The sequence below is a fragment of the Patagioenas fasciata genome, chromosome 1 (assembly GCF_037038585.1).
Source record: "Patagioenas fasciata isolate bPatFas1 chromosome 1, bPatFas1.hap1, whole genome shotgun sequence".
Classification (NCBI taxonomy): Eukaryota; Metazoa; Chordata; class Aves; order Columbiformes; family Columbidae; genus Patagioenas; species Patagioenas fasciata.
The window spans coordinates 172,175,685-172,198,130 of NC_092520.1; the positions used below are offsets into that span (position 1 = coordinate 172,175,685).

Sequence of the window (22,446 nt, forward strand, 5' to 3'; positions counted from 1 at the left end):
GCATGATATTACAGGACAGAGGAGAGAAATGTATCTTACTAATATTTGTGAACAATTTTGCCAGTGTTTCAACATATTTTCCTTTACTGAGTAATTGAAAGAGATTTGGTCATTCTTCTTCTGAAGGTAAAACACAATTAGACTACCATGGAGCTTTCCTGATGATCAAACCTATTTTTACATTAACTGAAAGTATGGGGCTAAAATGCTTTTGTCTTTCACTGAATCCAGTTCACTTTAACTATAATGATTTTAGTAAGAGGCTTGGCTTTGCTTACACAGAAGTTAGGGGAAGCTTTACTATTGGTCATAGAAGGGTCAGAGGTAGTCCACTGATAAGAATCCATGATAAATCTGAAACTCACACAGACATGCATATTTGTATACATATAGATTTGTATACACCTATGAACAAATATCCATAAGAAAGCTGAATAAACATGCATACATATACATACAGTGAAAGAACAGGTCACATATATAATAATATAAATTTCATTTTTCTCATTTAAACATAGAATACATAAACATGCATTTATTGACTTCTGAGGTATGCTAAAAGATGCATGTAATAAAATTTTATGGAATTCAGAGCTCCTAAAATGCAATTTATGAAAATAATCTCAAGCAATTTGGCATATGCTTTACTCCATACATACCGATCTTTTTCTTTGGTGTTATTTTGGAGGGCAATAATGATCTCCTGTGCACTTACTGCCTTTATTTCAGCTTTTACCTATGTGATGCGTTTCTTCATTACACCTCAGGATTGAGTATCAGTCAAGTTGGCTAAGAAAGTCTAGATTTGTCTTGATAGAAGTAGTTAAAAGATGAACTTCATGTGAGGAAGCAAGCATGACGTAGAAATAACTATGAATGTTTAGTCATACCAAAGATGCCTGTGAATATCAAGAAGCACTCCACTATTATGTGATTTTGGTGAATAATTAAATCAGAATTAAGAGAGTGAGTACTGATCTCAGTTCTCATAGATTAACTTACACTGGAAGCTGAGATGACTTAGCTTTATGTCACCAGCGAAAAAAACCCAAATCTGAACTCTCTGTCTTTGGAAAGAAACCTCTGCTGAGAGGTCCAGTGGGCAGGTGGTGCAAATGGTCCCCTTTGTCACCTGGCTGTGTTGCTGGCAAGTTGGGTGCCTCTGTATGTCTATTGTGGCTATCCCACTGGTCAGAGCAACACTTCTGGAGTTGCTCCATGGGAGCTGCAGGCAGCTGCGACCACAGTTGTTTAACCACAGCAACAGCCTAGGAGGATTAGGCTGAGAAGAGGCTAATGATGGGGTGTGCATTGTGGAACCAGGTCTCTGAAAGTGGAGTCTGCCTCTGGGTCTGTGATGCCTTGTGACACTGTCTTATGGTGGTCTATACTATTTCCCAGACTTGAACACAGTGTCAAATAAGTGGTGCTTAAATGCTCTATATTGTGTATCTGCTGTGCCTCTGAAATCTGGAAATCAGTAGCTGCTGCTCTTAAATACTGGTAAAATTAATTGGATAAATGTGATATATGATAGACAGTTCACAGTAGGCTGGAAAGAGGAAGAATCAACACAAAATGTCAATGAGTATTTAATGAAGAGTTTAGTGTTCAGGAAAATTTACAGCAGAAAAGCTACATGTAATGGAATATATATTTCCTTCCTTTTTAATGGTGACCATGTCTTGTGCCTTGCAGATATCCCCAGAAGATAGAATTAATTCCTTCCATGAAATCCAGTAAATGGTCTACATCAGCTGAATACATTAAAGAAAATGAAGTATTAAAAAAAGGTGGGAACTGTAAAATCATAATGAACCTTTGACTCAAACTGAATCTATGCAGATCAAAATTAATGTGACAGGAGAGATAAAGTTACAAAACTTGTAATGTCCTAGTGTACTCACAGGTTGTGACAAATATATTCTCAAGTTTCTTGATATAAGCAAGGCAGTTTTTATAACACCATGGGGGTTTTGTGTGTATGTAAAGTATAATAGATTCTAAGAAATCTATCTTGAGGTTAAAGAGTGACATTATCTAATGACACATTAAATGGAATAGCCTCAAAGGAACAAGAAACAAATTTATATACTATTCAAAGAGAGTGTAAAACCACAAACACTATCTTGGTGTTTAAAAATGCAGGTTGCTTTCTTTCTCCCTATTTGAAGTACAGCCTACACAGGTGTATGATGTATACCTTACGAGCTAAGAAGCTATGTATAAAAAGTCTGACTGTATATCAAAATACTTAGGAATGGATGTCTTCTCGGGATGGTCTTTAAAATATTCTGATATGACATCCAGAATTCCCTAAGAAGATAAACTCAAGGCTCTGTATGAACATATGGAATCCACAATTCTAATGCCAACATTTTAGCTGTTGCAGTGTTCGCTCCTCATATAGAGTCTGTGGAGGAGACAGGAGAAGTATTAGTAGTGATGAAATGTAGTCTTCAAGTCTGGCTGCAGGGAGAGCTAATCCTGCAAGGAACTACGAGGGTTGCACGCCCATGAGGTGTAAGAAAGCTATCGAAGAGCTTGCACTTGAGGAGAGGGTGGAGATGGCCTCTTTTCTCTGATATTCATTGAGAAAATCCAGATAAACATTCAGAAGCCCTCTGAAGGTGCATCACTTTGACATTTCTCTTAATGACCATTATAAGTGTCCAGACTGTGCTACTGTTTTCTCTCATGGCAGAATCCATGGGCTGTAGGATGAATCCATTTCCAAGGGTCTGTCATGGGCAGTTCATGAGAAAACTGGCTGTCAGGAATTGTAAGACCTTTGAAGCCATATGGGCATATCAACCTCTTGAGCACAGCAGATACCTTCCCCAGAAAATGTGGTGGCGAGGCAGTAAAATGTTTGGGAGTAAACTTGGGCCTATGGGGGTGGCTGGGCTGCTCCCCAAAGCCCATCCCAAGATATGTGGATTTTTTTGCAGTTGCAAAACTGCGTTTCTGTGCTAGATTTGAGACTGTGTGTTTACATGTTATTTTCCACAAGAACCCTATCTGGTCTGTGATACAAGTAGCTTTTGACATTTCTGAGTAAACTGTTTAAATTATCTGTCGGCAGACATTTAAAATGCAACTGTCTAATTAGAAGGCCTTTGTTTATGTTAAGAAAGAACTTAATGAATCCTTATGGATAAATCTGAATATAATTACACAGCGTGCTTGCTGCTCTCACAAGCTACTTCTCAGTCTGCTCAGCACTGGGGCCTCCTGCTGCCTTCACGTTTTTGTCAGATGACTTCACTTCTGCTTGAGAAACATGCTGAGCCCTCACTGGGAAGCAGACTGGACTATAACTGTGAAACGCCTTCAGTGAGTGGAAACACAGTCCCAGGGACAGTCCCATGGGAATAAAACCCAATAAAGAATTAAGAATATAAATCTAAGCAAAACAGATTTCTGTCAACTTGTTGCAGAATCCTGGTGTCTGCATAAAGCCCTGAGACATCTTCTTGTCGGAACTGTATGTTCTCCTGTAGCTGATGGTCCTAACCTAAATGCAGTCTTGAGTTGCCCCATCCCACCCACATGTGTCAGATCTGGGCAAAGGAGATTTTGCTGGCCTTTCTTCTGGATGCAGTGCTGCTCTAGCTGTAGCCTCTGCTCAAGTAGGAGGCAATGGCCAGTCTCTTGCCTCTTATTTAATAGCCTAGCAGTTGGAGCAAGGAGGAGAAGACCTGGGTACAGTGCTGCCATCAGGCTCAGGCGATGAAAGCTGTTCCATCAGACTGTCTGGGAAATATGCTGGTGAGCAGCAACAAGCATCTCCCAACCTCCCCAAGCAAGAGACTTGTACAGCTGCTTCAGATGCCAAAGGGAACGGGTGGGCTAGCTTGGTTATTAGACCAAGGCTTTGCTTTCTGATTTTGCCACCATTTATCTTCTTTAGACAGTAATTACTGAAGGCAAGACAAAGGGCAGTCACTGGAAATTAAACTCAAGTTTCCTGGCTTGGTTCTTCTGACCTAACTATAAATTGCACTTTTTCAGTAAGAAAAAAAAAAATTAAAAATTGAAAGGGTGATGGAAAAAATAATGTAAATACCTGGTAGTCCCTGGAAGTGTACCCTCAGCAGGTCAGGTCAGTGCTTCACTCTGTTAATATTTTAATATGTTTGAGCATAAATGGCCTTTAGTTTTAAATGAACAGCAGAAGGTTGGCAAATAAAATATACCACAGCAAGGAAAAAACAAACAAACTAGATGCAGAATCGTATGTAAAGGCTGAATTAGGTATTGTAGCTTCAAGCCAATGTTTGTTACAGTAAATATTGAAACAACCTCCTGAATCCTGCCTTGCACTAGGAACACAGAAATGAATTATCTTATTTTAAATATACTTTTTTTTTAATTAATATATCTTACAGGATCTCCTTTCAACCTGTCTCTTAATTGGCATATTAATCCTGAACTGAAGAATAAATGGGATCTGAAATGAATTTAATAGGACATCATCAGCTAGCCACTACTGATGGATTTTCTCTTGCTGAAGGTCCTCATTTGTTTGGTAAGTCACCAAATTAGCTTAAAATAGCAAACTATCCTTTACTCAGAAACCTAGAAGAAAATTCACTGAAATCTCAAGTCAAGGATGTGTAGTATAAATGTGCCTACCTTCTTGAATCCACACTGAAATGCTACTCAGAAACTGTGAGGTCTTCAGAAGAGGGATTTTGTCTCCCATTATAGGTATTCAGAGCCTAGCATAATGGAGATTTAATTCAAACTGACATTTCTGTAACAGGGGTCCCATTGGGAAGGAGTCTTAGCACTCGTGCTGTGTTTCATTTAAGTTGACTTCTGCTTTTTATGGCCACTTGGTCCTGTTTTGCGGGATGTCACTCAAGTCTCAAAAGTAAATTCTTTAAAAATTTGGTGTCTTCTGCTTTCATATCTGAAGAAAAAAAATCAGAAATAGTATGCAACTGAGTCAACAGAAAGACTTACTCATTTTGAAAATATTACTCCATATTTTCAAGATGCTCTTAGGAAATGATTTTGCCTCTCAATTTTATATTTTTAAACTACTTGCATTTTTTGACGTTCATTTTTGGCAGGTAGAGGCTTGTGAGCCCAAGGAAGCAGGGTGAAAGCTTTTCTTTACGTGTCCCTTAGAATATACATTTGTCCCAGGGTTTATCACACACTGCAGCTCTAATATAATGTAAGAAAGAAATCACTGGCTTACAAACATCAGCCTTTATAAAAAACAGTCTCCTTTTACAAAGATGCAAACTAAAACTCTGTAAAAACCTTGGAAATATATTATCCTTTCATTATGCTTCAGTCTATGAGGAGAGTGTTCTTAGACCTTCAAAACCAAATCTAAGTGCATCTCCAAACATTAGCACCAGGTTCAGGTCTCTCAAAAGAAACGTCAATCATGAGTTGATTGTGCTGCGAGCCTCATCACCATGGTGATTCCAGGGTACTTTAAGTACTCACCCTCAGGATTTCTAGTTGCAGCAGGTTTCAGAGGAGCTTAAAGAAAATAGAGGTTTTCTACCTTTCAGTATTTGGAAATGTATGTTGCTATTTTAACAGTATTTGTCTAAGGTAAAGTATCTCTTTTTGTCTTAATGTGTTTTAACTGTAGTTTTTCACTTCCGTAGTTATAGTCCCTAGAAGAAGAGCCTCAAAATGCAAATGAGGAAGGATCTTTAACGGAGCAGAAGTCAGGGTCCTCCCCTTTCGCCCTATCTCACTGGAAAACTGCTTTTATTTTTCCACTTAATACTCAGTTGATTTAGAAACATCCTAGATCTTCTCACAGAAAACATGTTTTTGAAGAAGTGGTCAAAACCAGATAAGTAAAAATGCATCCTCTATAGCATCTGTCTGCAAGATCAAGTTTTTCTTTCTTGCAGCTCTGGTTTTCCCAGTGAGGGAAAGGGACTCATGATGACAAGAAATCCCAGAGGCTTAAGGGGTCTCCATGGGACCTGTTCTGTTTTGTTATTTCCCTTCCTCAGTCAGAGCCCATTTTTATTTCACAAGACCCATTGAACTGAACAGGGCCATCTAGCTGAAGACTGGTCTGATTTTATATCCTGAGCAAAAATAAAGTGTCACACCTACCAATCTGCATTTTTGACCCCTGTAATCTAGGACTGAAATCCTGATCTACTTTAAAACTTCTGGGAGCTCTGCAGCTCACTTTAGAGCCATGAATTTGTCCTGTGGAAACTTCCATCATGATAGACATAGACTGATCTGAGCTCCTCCACTTTGTGCCAAATTGGCCGGACACAAGATGTGACCTAGAAGATGCTGAGGTGCATTAGCAAAGCCCTGTGCTGAAGCTGACAAACCCTGCTCTAAGGCAATAGGGCAATTCAGCTGGGACAGCAAGACTGTTGGAAAAAGATATTTGATAAGATCTTCCAATTGCCTTTGAAAGCTTTTCATATTAGGGACAATACATCTGTTAAATACCCATATCTCCCTTGTTCAAATTTCTTCCAATGGTTATCACTTGCCCTTTTTTACAAGGGACTGAACTAATTTTCAGACACCAAAAATGCCTCCATATTTTAAACGTGGAGTGTAATCTCCTGCATTTGTATGGCATCTGAAATACATAAAACATTTCACTGAAACTGTCATTTATGTGGTAAGTAAGTAGCAGGCCTTTAAAATAACATCCCTGTTCAATTTTCTGTGAAAGCACCTTATATAGGAGTTATTAATATTCATGACATGAAGTGAAATTTTAGCTGAGATTTTTTTTTTTCCTGAGAACCTGGAAAGATAAATCAGTACTATTATATGTTTAATTTGACTAAAGACCTCTTTTAAGTATTTTTGATGGCCTCAAAATGTTTTCTTGTAATGTAACAGAAAAATACAAGAAGACATGAAATGCTACCCTCATTGTGCATGTCCCTATCTGAGAAAGAAGTTTTTTGTGGTGAACGAGCAATCTAAAAAGCTGAATTGAAATGGACAAGGAAGAATTAACAAAAAATGAAACCTAGCAAAGGAGAAAAGAAAGCAATACATCTAAACTTGTCTTAGGTATTTGACAATGTAAGAACAATGAGGTGACATTGAAAATTGTTGTAGGCATAGAACAGTACCCTAAGATGAGGTTAAAAGTCTGATTCCCTTTAAAATAATATGTACTTGTTCTGGTTATGCTTTAAAAAAAAAATAGTAGATCAAGTGTCCAAACTGATTAAACAGCTTCAAAATCGTCAGATATGTTAAATAACTACTTGTTTTTAGCACCACCTGGCAGATGATGCAACATCTGGCTTCATCCCTGCAAAGAAGATAATTAGGCACATAACAGACCCCCAAATCAAAAGGAAACAAACCAACACAAATTAAAACAGAAAATCATGTATATATATCATAATTACGAAGAGAGACAAACTAAACAGAATGGCAATCTGAGGGATAAAAAAAAAAAAAAGGAATGCAGATGAATGGGGCTCTGAGAGTTGCACCATAGAGCAAAGCAAAACTAAAATGCATTTGTTTGATACTTCCTTTTGTGCATGTGTGAGTCATTTGTGAATCTTAGCCTGGAAAAGAGATTATTTTGTGAAATAAGAGGAATCTTGCAGTCTGGGACTTGATTCTCTGCTTATTTACTTCCATATGGTTCTCAGATATACTTCTCATCACAAACCTGATGTTGGAGTTTAGTGGGCTCATCCACAGTGCTGAATGAAAAAGGCTGAAGAATGAAAGAGGCTCAGTACCCTTGACTGTCCATCTTGACCCCACTCAACTTTTAACTTGCTCTGTGGCTCTAAATTGCTTTAGTAGGTGCCTTTAAGACATGGGCTTTCTCCAGGTACCGTTTCCAAAAAGGCAGCATGGACAAGATTTCGGTAGGTTTGTCTCCTTGTGCCCTACACTGCCCTCTAACACTGTCTCAGTGGAGTTTGTGCCTTCATACCTTAGCTGTCATAAAACTGAGACAAGTAACTCCATCTTCTGGCTTTATATTGTCCCAGTAGTGCTGTGGTGGCACTCAACACAGCCCTCACAATGTCACAGGTGCTCTCAACCAAAATGGCCCGCCTGGACACATTCCTGTGCAATCTGCTCTAAATGAACCTGCTTTAGCAAGTGGCTCAGACTAGATAATCTCCAGAGGTCTCTTCCAACACCAATCATTCTGTGATTCTGTGATATTGAACAATAATATTTGAGAGCCACAGGGAGGCTACATGAGCCCAGAAGAGTAAGGTCAGCGACGAAGTTTATGTAGTGAAGATGCATCCTGCCCACTCTGGACAGAGTGAGAATTAATTTAAGCTGCACAGATGAGAATAGATTCTTGACTTTTGGTCTTGCAGTGAGAACATCTCTCTGACCCTCTTCTATCTTATCACACAAATGTGTCCAGCATGGCCTGAGCACTTCGGCCTCTATTTGAAAATACAACATTTCTGTGTTTAAAAAAACATTTGCTAATCCAGTCAGCCAAAACATGCTTCTTGTGATATTGAAGTGGTTAATCTATTGCACAGAACCACCTGACATTACTAAATATTAATTGATAAAAAATTTGTTGTAAATAAACCACAATAGGTACAAAATTACAATGGCTAGGCTACTTGGAGGCATCCCCTTAAATGGTAACCAAATTTTATGCAGGTAAATCCACCCTGGAAATGGGCATTGCTATTGTTTCAGACATTTACAATCAAGTTCCTCTGTAATGAAGTTAATCAGTAAACTACATAACCTCTGGCCTGTGTCACTCCTTTGCTACTCTTAAAAAATTCTCACAGTAAAGAAGTCAACAGGATACAGACAAAGCATAGTTAAGAAGTTTTATTTATATATAGTCTTTAGCGGGGGAAAAAAAGAAAAAGAGAGGACTGGGTAATTTAAGGAGAGTCTTTTTCTTCAAGAAATGGTCAGACTGAAGACAGCCTAAGGTAGGACATTGTGGTGTTCTTGCTTGGACATATTTGCCATCCGATATTGCTTTATTTTCTTGAAACTATAGGATGCTGAGAGGTTGTTTAAACCGAGTGATCTCTAAAGATCTGGAAATAAGTTGTTTGGGATTAAATCAGGATTTCATTAATGGTTATGCTATGGTTTCCAAATTACTTAATCCTGAATCTTGTTCTTATTTACGTTCCTTCATGAATAATCTGAGAGCCAGAAGTTTGTATTTCAAACCTGCTTAGATTTTTTTTATTCTCTTCAGTTAGCTTTATATTAGTGGAAGAATAATTTTTACATTAAAATGTGCTCTCGTAATTTCTGTAATATGCTAGATAAAAACACCTTCAATCCTCATGTAATTTCAGTGTAATTCTGCAACTGAAAACACTTTATTTAGTTCCCACAAGGAAAATTCCCTTTCATTTCTACAAGTGGTTAAGCCTATGTCAAATATTTCTTCAAGTCTTCCGTAAAATATTTAAAATTTAAAGGAACAAAAGCAAAAATCTGTGATGAGTTTCAGTTAATAAAGTTTTATTTATATGCAGTCTTTAGGGGGAAAAAGAAAAAAAAGAAAAGCAAAAGAGGGACAAGGAGGACTGGGTACCTTAAGCAGAGTAATGTGGAAAAACGTTTGTAAAATGAGGACCACATCCATGTGAAGCTTTCACTTTGATATTAGTAGGTTTTCCAGATTTCTGTGAAATGTTTTTTTATTTGCTAAACATAACCTAAAAGATGTGTAGTTATAACTAACATGAGGTTTGTGTGTGCTTAAGTAGTCTTTCTTTAAGGTTTGTATAAGGTTTGCTTCCAAAAGGAAAAACAGATAAACGTTTCAAAATAGTGAAGACCACACAAATGTAAAATATTGCTGTATTCCAGTGAGTTAGTTTCTGATTTCACTTTCACTGCTCATGCTACTGCAACTCCGGCCATTTCAGTGGGCTGGCTCATGCTTTACAGTGGCAGGAGACCAGCCCATCTCAGACTTGTACTAATATGTATTTGGATAAAAGCATATGTACATTCCGTCTGGCAAGATAAGATTAGTTTTCTCTTGCGATAAGAAGCTACTTGTTCTAGACTCACATGTACTTCGCAAAGCATAGTTCCGAAAACCAGTGTGGTTTTCAAATGTCACGCAGGACAGAGCAGTGCAGCGTGTGGCTCTGCAAGCAGAACCCCTCGAGCTTTTGTTGGAAGCCTCGTGCACACAGAGGGCTGGGGAACAGAGCCCAGACCACGCTTTTTGGATCAGGTCATAGAAATAGTTCGTTCCAATAACTTCAAGACTCCTAGTTTCTATTTCAGCCTCATCTTAAACTAAAAAAATGAAACCATTTCATTTTGAAATCATCTGTATGGAACACCTCCGCAGTTTTAAACAATTATTTTTATGAATTATTTTAGATCACTAATGTTTTGGAGCACATAATTTCTTTCAATGTTTAATTCTAGACTCACTGACAATTTTGTGGGGAAAAAAAATAAATTCACAACTGTTTTTGATCTGTTTTGGGTGGAGAACAGTGTCTCATTGAGTCAGCCCAAGTCATCTGATTTCTAAGGATGAAATACAGATACTCACCAAGCCCTTCAAACAGGTCTACTTGAAAAAAACAATCAAACAACAACAAAAAACCACCACACCAAAACCTCCCCAAAATCCCACTAAGCTAATTACCTTTAAAAATCAGTCTGGTCTCCGTAACTGTCGTATCCGAGTACTTCCCAGAATTTTAGCTATAAACCTGCTTTATATAAAACAAGACCATGATCTCTCAGCCTCTCTGGACCCTTCCTATCCTCCCTTCCCCTTCTAATGCACCGAGCATGGACTCAATTCAGATGAATTGTTTAACCCTGTACTTGACACATAAGGAAAAAAAGGAGATACAGGATGACTGTGTTTTGTAGTGTTTTGTTTTCTTTTTTCCTCTCCTGTTTTTAACTCCATGCATTAAGACTCAGATTTTTTGTTTCCTACAGAAACAGAGTAGAATTAATGATTGTGAAGATTATTCTAAATGTATTTGTAACCCAAATGGATCTATAGTTCTCTAAATAAACATCCAATATTGTTTCAGCACGTACTGCAGTTCTTTAGCAGTCTTGATTTTATTTTTTTAACAAGTCCTGATATATATATATATATATATATTTTTTTTTTTTTTTTCCCAGTGGAAATTGTGTAGCCTTCTTTTCTTGCTCTTTCAGAGGCCTAAGCAGTTCAGGAGGCTGCCACAGAGCTTTTGTGGAATGTCCTGTGGATGGCATAAAGTTAAAAATCAACAGTTTCTTTTTATTACGGGATCTCCCACTTTCCTTTAGCAAACTCAATCAACTAAGTGACTACCATCAAGGGACAACTTAGGTTTCCATGGTGAACAGATTCCTTTCCAAAGAGAAACTGAATGATTTGTATAACGATTGTGTATCTCACAGCACCAGTTTTTGTACCTGAGGTACCTTGACTGGTCTTAATGAGCAGAAGCCTCAACAAATGGTCAATATAATTAAGGAAAGACCTTCAATCATTAAACCCATTGCTGTAATCACCCTGTACTTGTTTTGTCACCACTGCAGCTGGTAGTTATCAGTGCCAGTTTACATTTGATGCATGAAGCTGTAACTTCACCATCAGGCTCTTCCGTAGAGCCCCCCGCTGTCTTTTGTCTCAGGTCTCCATAGGTCTGTGCTTTTTATTTATTATAAAGGGCATAAATTTGGGTTTGGGGAGTGCCTCCTGCTATTCTGCTTCTACTACTGCAGTACTGGGGGCCCTGGCCTCTTATGGAGTAACTAAATGCAACCATAATTAAACTAATTGCTAATAATAAATGTCACCATTGTTCTCATCTGGTTGTGTGTCACGTTTTTCCTGACATACATCTTGCTGCTTATTTTTGAACTGGGACCTCAGCACTTGCTATTGGCAAAGATGTGCTGTGGACAGTACAGAAATCACATAAATCCAAATCACTTGTATGGCTTCTGCAGAACGGTAAAGTGGGAAGGGCAGAAGGCTGCAGAGCAAGAGCCTGAGACCTTGAAAGTGAAAAAGTAGTTGAAATGAAAAGTTTAGTTTCTGTTACTAACTGAAGTGAGACAAAGGAGAGGAAAGAATCCCCTACTACAGATTTTTATTCTTTGTTATCATTACAGATGCTCCCTCAACTGTTGGCATTTTTTTCATTGCTTCTGATTCCTCAGAAGTGAAGGAGGCTTGCCAGGGAATTGACTTTATGTCAGCAAATAACATTTTTGGAGTGCTTCTGAAGCACTGTTTAATAATGGTCACTAATGAACATTAATCTATGATTTCCTTGTAAATACTGCTGTTGACTCCAATAAAAGTGGGACTCGGCATTGTTACTGTTTAACCCTGGGCAGCAGCTAAATGGCAGACAGCCGCTCTTGCCTTTCCTTCCCCAGGGGTAGGAAAAGAAAAGGAGGAAAGACTCATGGGTTGAAATGGAAACAAATTTGCTAGAATAATAATAAAATAAGAGTGAATAATAATGTCAATATTGTAGGATATATAAAGCTATGCAAATATACAGAGCAATACTCGCTGCTGGGACATGCGCTCCCAGCAATGAATGCCAGAGGGCGGACACTGTGAGCACAGAGAGCCCAGTACAATGCAGAGATCACGGCAGGTGTAGGAAAGTCACAGATGATTCCAATCAAATAACAAGGCCAGCAACTTCCCACTTATACACGCAGCATGACATTCATGGTATGCAATATTTCACTGATCCACCTAGAAGACACTGCTGTCCCATTATGCTCCCTCCCAGCTGCTATCCTGCATCTGCAGCTGGGTAGTTGAAAAGTCCTTCATCCGTTTGGCAACAGCCAAGGTATCAGTGAGTTCTTACATTCTTTTTGTTACAAATCGCAAACACTGGAAAGCTACTGGAAGAAAATATTAACTTTATCCCAGGATGCTATCTCGTTATTCTCAAACTAAATCCAAAACAAAATACTGTGCTAGCTACTACGAAGAAAACATTCTAACTGCATGGAAATCTACCTCTATTTCAGCTAACCTGGCACATACATCTTCCTGGAAATACGTACTATTTTTCTCAGATTCTCCCATTGGAACTAATGAAGGAATTGTGTCAGTGTTTTCATGAAACAGCAAGACGTGGGCTTCTCCAACAGAAAATATGAAATAGTTTGCAACCAACTTTTAAACCACTTTTTTCAGCTGCTTGGCATGAGCTTGATTTTAATTACACTAAGGACTGCTAGATGTTGTTTTCATTTTTAAACCTGCTATTTAACGTGCAAAGTTAAGGTAGCCCCCAGACACTGTGTGGGTCCTGACAGGAAAGCTTGCAACTGCCAAGTTTGTTGCTGGCTCAGAGGTGCTTCATCTGAGAACTGCACAACTGCACTGACTGGTACTGGCTTGTAGGGGCTGTGGACCAGGCTACAGAGGCTGCCTTGGTGATCACTGGAGGGTGGATGGTGAGAAGGTTGGATTTCACCACTTATATTCAGAATATCTTCCCTGCTCCTTCATGGAAACCTCAAAAGGTTTCTTTCAAGTTCTTAGTCTCCTAATTAAGCCTCACTCTTGTTGTCTTTCCCCGGTGCAGTTTTTCTCTATCATGATGTATTCGTTCAGCATTAAACAGAAATTAACATGAAGTTTGAGTCTTGACCTAAGTTTCACCAATGCCATAGGATTTTTGGCTTTTGTTTGGATTTCTTGACTTCTGCTGTGAGACCTAATGTAGGTTGCTAGCTTCTTTTTGGTTTGGATTGTCCTTTCTTGTAAACTGAACATTTACACAGTTAGCTGCATGGTATTTTTAAAGATTACTTTATGTAAGGACCAGTGCTGGACATTTCCACCAATAATAAAGGAGTGGCTAAGAATAGCTAAGTTACTTTTAAAATATCTTGCAACATATTTGCAAGATGCACAGCAAATCTGAGCTCAGATAATGCAATCTTCATGATGATGCCTTGTCTTTGAATTGGATGTCTGGAAGCAGAAACTTCTCCAACAATTGCAGTTTCAGAGTAATAACAGAAATCATTTTTGCACTATTATTTTCCAGGTGTCCTTTCAGAGCCAATGAGTTCTCCAGTGCAAGAGGCAGATGTGTCACCTTACACACAGTACAGCAGTGTGCCGTTTCCCCAAGTTCAGCCTCAGATTTCATCACCACCTTATTACTCCAACCTAGGCTTCTATCCTCCACAGCATGAGGAATGGTATACCCCTGGGATGTATGAGCTCAGGAGAATACCCTCAGAGACCTTTTTCACAAGGGAGACAGAAATAATGGATATCCCTGCAGCCAAAAAGCCTAGACTGGGTCACTCCACAGGAAGAGTGAAAGGAGAAGAGCTCTGTGTGGTCTGTGGTGACAAAGCCTCTGGGTACCACTACAATGCTCTTACTTGTGAAGGATGCAAAGGTAAGATGAAATCAATTACAGAATACAATTCAGCTAATAAGCACAGAATTTTCTGATTTTTGTTTTGTTTTGTTTTTCTTGTGTTGTTTTTCTTGTTAATTGTATCTGAGCGATCCATCCTTTTTGAGATTTACATTTGGATCTGGTGGATACTATTCTGTATTTTCTCCAAGACAGATTAGCAGTGTCTTCCACCATTGTCTGATGAATATAGAGCACAGTTGGCCAACCTACTGCTCTTAAGACATCCTGGTAAACTGAGGAACAGCTTCCATGTAGGGGCCTGGCAGGCTGGCTCTGCTGTCTTGTCAGCTATTGATGCTGATCTTTCAGTCCTTAAAAGGGGCCTATAAGAAAGATGGGGACAGACGTTTTAGCAGGGCCTGTTGTGGTAGGACAAGGGGTCATGGTTTTAAACTAAAGGAGGGGAGATTCAGGCTAGACATCAGGAAGAAATTTTTTACAGTGAAGGTAGTAAAACACTGGCACAGGTTGCCCAGAGAGGTGGTAAATGCCCCATCCCTGGAGACGTTCAAGGCCAGGCTGGATGGGGCTCTGAGCAATCTGACTGAGAAGATGTCCCTGCTCATTGCAGGGGGTTGGACTAGATGACCTTTGAAGGGCCCTTCCAACCCAAACTATTCTATGGTCTCTACCTGTGGAAGGAACCAAACCCATGGAGGTTCCTGGGAGTTCAGTGCGAGGTTACCTTAGAAATCAGCTGCGAACCCAGCCCAAATGCCTCCTGTGGTGTGTATTGAAAAGAAATGAAAGCTGTCATCTCCCACCTATAGACTGTTCCCAGAGAATTTCTTTCCCTCAGCTCCCAAAGGATACAGCTAGTGTCGTCAGATTTGTGAAACAAAAGGATTTCTAATTCTAGGCTTGCTTGAAGGGATAGCGCCTATTCCTAGGGAGAGAGCTTCTTCAGGAAAGAGGTGGCATCTGATAAATATCTTGCTTCTTAGAATATTCACAATATTCACAAGTCGGTGTCAGGATAAATGGCACATAGAAAATCATTAGGATTATTAGAAACATGATTGCCAGGTATTTGAGCAGAGAGGGACAAAAAGGTTATGCTAATGGAATAACTATTACACCTAAAGACAGTTACTCTGTGACAGGGCTGAGGTACGTTATAGAAAGAAAAATAATGTCCCAGTTTTTCATTCTGTTCTGTGAACAAATATCTCATTACTATTTCTGTTCTACAGATAAAGGCTAAAGCATGGACATTACTGAAGCACTAAAATATCTTAATGTGGAGCTCACTGTCACTGAGAGTGAACTTTGAACTGATTTGGTGGTTTTGCTTTATCTACTACCAATTAATTTCTGAGGGTACAACATACCACACTGGTCAACCACTCTAAAAATGAATACAGTCAAGGGTCATACAGTTAATCTCAATAATTCCAATAAACAAGAAATTAGTTTCTTTATGCTGTCCACGTGAATAATGTCAAAGTCAAAAAATATTAATTGACTTATATGAATGCCGTCATTATAAGTCAGATTAACCTTAATTTTAATGTGAGGATTCCAAGTATTGATACATTTACTTTGTTAGTTAGCTATTCCTACTGTTTATTAATTTCATTATTAAATAGCTTAGTCATTTTTCAACAACTCACAATTACAAACTATGGAATTTGTAAAGAATGCTTCTAGGATAAATGTTAAATCCACCAGGTACATATTCAGACTAGAATCCATTGTGAGAGGAAATAGGCTTTCATCTCCCTACTGTTTCAGTTTGAATCACTCTATGTAACCATAATTTTACTGCTTTATTGGGATAATTTATTTTATGTTTTCACCGTTTCATGACTGCAACATCATTTACAAAGAATAGTACCCTTGTTCAAACATAGTAAAAGTTGAATTATTTAAAGATAAAGTGTTCTTTTTCTGCAATAAACTTTTGAGGTGACTCAAGTACCAGCTGATTCAGTAGAAAGATGTGCTGAGGATAGTAATTCTGTTCGACAAGGTAGAAGAGGTTACTATGTTTTCTAGATCTCTGATCATTCTTGTGTATCTGTGGAATTTTTCATATGGCTATACATTACCCTCAGAGCATGGTGACCAAAACTGGGGTCAGTACTTCAGTTGTGCTCTTATCAGTGCAGTAGAAGAACTATCTCACATCTTGCATCCAAGTATGCAATTAGCCCTTCTTTTTGGAAACGAGTCTGTTAATTCATGCTCAATGTGTGTTCAGTATAATATACAGATCACTTTCTGCAGGACTGGTGCTCACCTTGAAGCAGCCCTGCTCCATTGATGCCGCAGACATTCTTATTCAAAGTGGGAGGCATTGTGCATATTTTTATAGGATTCAGTCCTCTGTGATGAATATGTTATTTTTACTGTTTTTTCATTTCTTTCTTGGGTAATGCATTCGGCAACACCCTCCGTTCTTTTTGGTTTTTTGTTCTTGGGCAGAAGGAACAATATTAAGATCTTATTTATCATCCTGCATGTGAACATTTATCTAAAGATATGGGCAGGAGTATACACACACACACACATATATATATATATATTTTTTAATACTTTACCATCCATTAACAAATAAGTATGAACTATTTAATTAACATTTTACATATTATGTAAAGGCAGATTAAACAGAACATTTGCTCTCATACAAGATCTGCCTGTGGTTTACCAAAAAAAAAAAAAGGCCTCCTTGAGGTTTCTCCCATTTCAAATATATCACTTCAGGAAATGCTGCCTTGGTTAACAACAATAGCATCACAGTTGTGGTCCGTAAAGGATGAGGTAGTTCACAGGCATTGCTACAACATAGTGATGAATATACAGTGCTTTAAAGACTGCTGCTGTCAACATAATTTCTGAGACAAATTTGCATAAAGTCAGAGACTTTTTGGTATAGCTTTAGTCTTCATAGTGATACTGGGTTTTATGGACCATTTTCAGATGTTGCAGAACAAGTGCAACATAGAATTGTGCTTGTTCAGTAAAGCCACTGAGTAAGTTCTGCTATGAGAAAAGCCAGTCATGAATTCCCTCTGCACAGGCTGTTGGTAAGAGCTTTTGTAATCTTCAAACTGCCCCTCATAATGCTTGGTGTGTCTCGCACCAGACTGGGAATACCTCCTGCAGTGAAGGGTCTCGCTTTAATCTCCTCACGCTACCACCCACCACGTGGGCATGGGTAGAAGGAAAGCTGTGGCACATCCTGACAGAGCGGAGCAGGTGCTTTGTTAGCAGTTGTGAACTGCAAAAACCCAAAGCAGTTGGCCATCAGGATGGTAAACTGAGATACATACAAAATTTTCATGTACATTTTTAACAGCTGTCCTCCTTCAACTTTCATAATTTCCATAAGAAAAATTAGCATCAATAACATTGGAGCAGCTCTAGTCATAATTAATCATATTCATGACTAGCTAAGAGAACAAAGCAAATTCAACATTTCCAGCCAACATGAGCTTTTTGTCATTTGGTAAGATCAGATAAAATTTAGACTGTGCCAGAAAAACCTTCAGCTTCTGCGGCTGCCCCTTCATTATTCTAACAGATGCCATTTCTGATTGTATCTGCATTTTTGTAAAAGCCCTCCTAATATAGAAAGTTACACATTAAATATTGCAGGCAGTTTAAGTTAATTTTGAATTATTAGTAAAGAGCATATCTAGAAATTTGACTTGTACAAAAAAGCTAATTTCAAAATTAATTATGGTTTCTGTTCAAGGATATAATTCCAGAGTCACTTCATGATAAAACTAAAGCAAGAGTATGGTTAGAATACTTTCTGCCAAAAATTTTTTTCACTTTTCATTTCATTTTTTGAAAAACTTTGTTTTCAAGAGAAAAAATTTGACTGCTTGAATCATATTGATTCTTAGCTTTTTGAACCTGTAGTTTCACATTCTTCTTTCACATTCTTACATACTTTAAAAAAAAAAAAATTACTGAAGCTTTTTCTTTGCTCCTCCATGGAAAAGTGAGCAACACCTTGTGGACAGGGTGAGTGATAAAGTCATCAGTCGGACTTAGAATGTCATAAATACTTGTGCAGAGCTTTTCCACAGTTACTACTAATTAATGTGTCATGAATTACAGGATTTAAATTTAACAAATAAAACTCATAAATTATGTAAAGCAGATCCAGTTGCCTTTAAGTGGCACTGAGGACCTACAGCTTAAACCCAGGGCTTTCTCTCTCTTTCCTGGCTGGTAAATGGTAAGGTATTAACCACCACTTGATTGATGACTAAAAATAATACCTGGGGCTGCTGGAGGTTCTAAGTAATCTGCATTTCAAAAGAGACTGATGCCAGTCAAGTGTATTTATCTGAAAAGAAGCCAATAAAACAGAGTGCATGGAAGAGATTTCAAATAGGCAATACAGCAGATTCAGAGAAATATCTGTTTTTTTTGTGACCAGATAGTGAAATTGTTTTACTGGTAGCTACACAGTGGTGCTTGGAAGAGATTATGCAATTATAAAAACATGTGCAAAATTTGGGAAATTGTCATCTGACAATGGCAAAATCATTGCATCATCTGTTATCTTCCCTAGATTTAGCAGGACAGTATCTTAGCTCAATGCATTCTGAAAAGCACAGACAAAATCTGCAATGGAAAATAATTCAGATTCACGTGTGAATTTTCACTGTAATTTGAATATGGGAGCCTGGGTCTGATCTGCTGCCTCTCTTAGTGCATTGAAGTACCAGGTTGGAAAATAACAGTGTTTGTATTGTGTCAAGCAGTTGCAACAAGAAAGCAAAAGCTTTGTGAATAGCTCTGGGTAGTGTAAATTTACGCAGAGCTCTAGTTTGAAGTGCACTGTAAATCAGTGAAGCTCCCAGGACCCTATTTCAGAAACCTGCCCTCAGATGGGGAGGAAAACTAAGCTTCTGTTCTACACCAGAGAGAGTTAATTCGCTCTGTAGTTCATACTCAATAATCTCTGCCATACAAAGCATGATGTAAAAAGATTGAGCCAAACTATAAATTCAGGAAATGTTCAAGTCATGATTGGCAGCAACAACTCTCGTTTTGTGATGACTCTTTTAGTCAATTACATTTCATATCTTGAGCACTCCATATTTTTCCCATGTTTCCACCTTCAGAGATGTGCTGGGCCCTGGTCAAATCAGAGATTTGTACAGACTGAGGAAAGGTCCTCTTGATTTCTTGGGTCAGTTGCTGTTTGCAGTTACCACTGCGCGATTTTGAAGCAAATTCAGTGACGATACCAGTAGAACTGCCTGCGCAGGTGATATTAAGTGGCTGCTTAACTCATCAGCTGGACAATACTTAGTGAATGAGTCTGCAGTATCTGGTAAACAGGGGAGGAGGACACGTGTCCAAAAGGCAGATACAGTGCAGCTTCCTCATTAAACTTGGGGATGTGTAAGCACAACAGTACAGGAACCTCCTGCGCGGATGAGTTACTCAGCTCTGTTTGTGCCCATCCTGTACCTCAAGACACTTAACAGATGCATATTGTTTTTCTCTGGCTATTTGTATGGTAAAAACCTGCAGCTCCAGTGCTGGTGCTCGACTTGCCCCTGGTAGGTTTCAGATTCGGGTCTGAATTTTCCCAACATTCACAGTTCCAGGGCCTTACTTTGGACTAATATCTAATATTTGGGCATGTGATTTATCATGTTATTAAATTATAAGACTCTGATACTATTCTCAATACAAATAGCAAGAATACAGTTATCCAGGCACTGAAAGAAACTTGTGGTGCAGCAGAACAGGTGTCATTCAGAAACCTATTGGAGCTGGAGTTGCTTTTCAGCTTGACTACTTTGCTTCTTTGAGTGTTTTCTTTCATCTGTGTCACTGCTGTGTTGTGCAGGGTTCTTCAGACGAAGCATCACAAAAAACGCAGTATACAAGTGCAAAAATGGAGGCAACTGTGAGATGGACATGTACATGAGGAGAAAATGCCAGGAGTGCCGTCTAAGGAAATGCAAGCAAATGGGCATGTTGGCTGAATGTATGTATACAGGTATTTGCATCATACAATCTGAGTGTGTGGAGAACACATCAAATACTGTATTTGTTTAATTGGTCTTGTTTTAATAATAAAGCTATAAATAAATATTTTAATAATTAAGCTATAAAAGATGCTGTCTGGCAGGTGAAAAGCCACACCTGTTCATCAAATCCTGTTGAAAGAAACAATTGTGTGTATATGCAACAGCATTTAGTTGGTGGTCCAGGACACAGGGTATAAGAGCTGAGCAAATGGTGAAGGAGAGGCTGTCCTACACTAGATGACAGCCATTGAATGGGAAGGGAAAGCAGCCAGGGGAAGCAAGTTTACAGGAGGCTCCCCAGGAGTGAGGAGTTCATGGTGCTGTGGAAGCCAGAGCAGACAAGTCCTGGTGCTTCCCTTTGCTACTCTACCTGGGGCTCTCCCTGTCAAGTTCTTGCTAGCCAAGTCCGGATTCTGGCATTCAAACAATGCCGTTCTGGAGAAAAGAGGAGGATTGCCACTAGCAGGAAGTTTCTGTGGACTTGCCAAGCGTATGTTCCCAGACCTCACCCGGCAATCAGGCAAAGCTTGCTAAGGGCTAGCCCTTTTTTATAGTCTCATTAGCTTTTCTCGTAGCACTATAGACTTTCCTGCCTTGCATATAGGCACATAGGTAGAACCGTCTCCAGAAATGAAGGTGATAGACTTTAATAATGTTTCATATTAAAGTCAATATTCTATTCAGACTGGCATCTTATGAACTTGAGCTCCACTCTGAATAATTTAGCACAACAAGGATATTGGAGTGCACCTTTAAAATTGTTTAAAACTCCATTTTGAGTAAAATGTTGGCCAATCAATTATTTTTGCAAGCTTCCTACTGAAAATAGTCTATAAACATCTGCTCTTCTGCCTTCCATGAACAAGGCTGCAATTTATTTTCCTTGATAGCTCCAATCATTTTAGCATACACGTATGTGTGAAAACAATTTAGGTTCATACAGGAAATTAATCTACTTGGAATTTTTAATATGCTTCTATCCCTCAATCTGATCAGAAGATGCTATATTAACTGTTGGTTTTGTGAGAAACAATAAGCTCCATCAACATTTGGAATACATTGCTAGCATAATGTAATTAATCTTTCATTCTGAAAATTTAACAGGCTACAATGATCCTAAGATATCACGTATTCTCAGGCAATATGTAAATACATGAGCAGACACAACCATTGTGACAACAGGACTCAACGTGTCCCTACGTGTTAAGGGACTGTGGTGCTGGCCCCAGATTCATTGTTCCAAAATTTTGAGGCTTTAGAGTAATCTGAGTAGCTCAGTATGACAATAAGCAACCCATTGCTGACAAAAAACAGGTCAGTGTAAATAATACTTACGGGGCCCACATGAAAGTTTTAAACTGGCCTATCATTTTCACAAACTGGCACACGGGAAACAAAAGCCAGCAAGTGCCACTGCCATCTGACTCCCTGCAATGGAAACACTGGATATCTCGTGATGCTCATGACTTAACCATAAGCATACTCTAATGCACTGCAATGAGGATGTTTGGCAAGGTACAATGTAATGGCTTTTAAGGAGGAGTGTGCTGTGTAATTGCTTTTAGTTCAAGGCAATCCAGGACAGTAAAACATGAAGGTTCTAGCAGTATAGAGCATTTATTTGAAAAAAAATGGCTAAGAAATAAAAGGTTGCCTTGAACTTTGTTTCACTTACTCATTTTGTAGGACTGTAATTGCAAGATCTGTGGATTCTTTTTTCCCTCTGAACAAGGAGGTAATGTCTTATAAACATTTATGGCACAGCTACTCGACAATCCTAGTCCTGCCCTTTAGACACAAACCACAGACAGATCAAAATTACTAAGCATCAGTTTCAGTCATTTGCTGCCATTTTGATACAAACTGCAAGTTTCTTGGGTGAAATGTCTACCTAGAAAGGACCCAGGTTCTGCCATTCTTCCTGGAAGATAATATCAATTTAATACTTATTTAATACCCATCTAATATCCATTGAAATCTATCTGTCTTTGAGGTAAAAAGTCAAGTCTTGTCTCTCACATGAGTTT

The 22,446-nt window shown here is 38.6% G+C and overlaps 1 protein-coding gene across 4 annotated transcripts in view; it reads left to right on the forward strand.

Annotated features, from left to right (window-relative positions):
- NR1H4 (nuclear receptor subfamily 1 group H member 4) overlaps positions 1-22,446 on the forward strand; it is a 40,627-nt gene that overhangs the window by 1,782 nt on the left and 16,399 nt on the right. Inside the window, exons 2-5 of one of the 4 annotated variants that reach the window (XM_071800468.1) lie at positions 1,699-1,793; positions 4,392-4,531; positions 14,025-14,387; positions 20,236-20,388. In XM_071800468.1, the coding sequence (XP_071656569.1) occupies positions 4,447-4,531; positions 14,025-14,387; positions 20,236-20,388 (601 nt within the window). In that variant the 5' untranslated portion in view covers positions 1,699-1,793; positions 4,392-4,446. Of the gene's footprint in view, positions 1-1,698; positions 1,794-4,391; positions 4,532-8,769; positions 8,925-14,024; positions 14,388-20,235; positions 20,389-22,446 lie in introns of those variants that run through there. The other 3 variants (XM_065844104.2, XM_071800472.1, XM_071800473.1) reach the window with 3 other exon arrangements.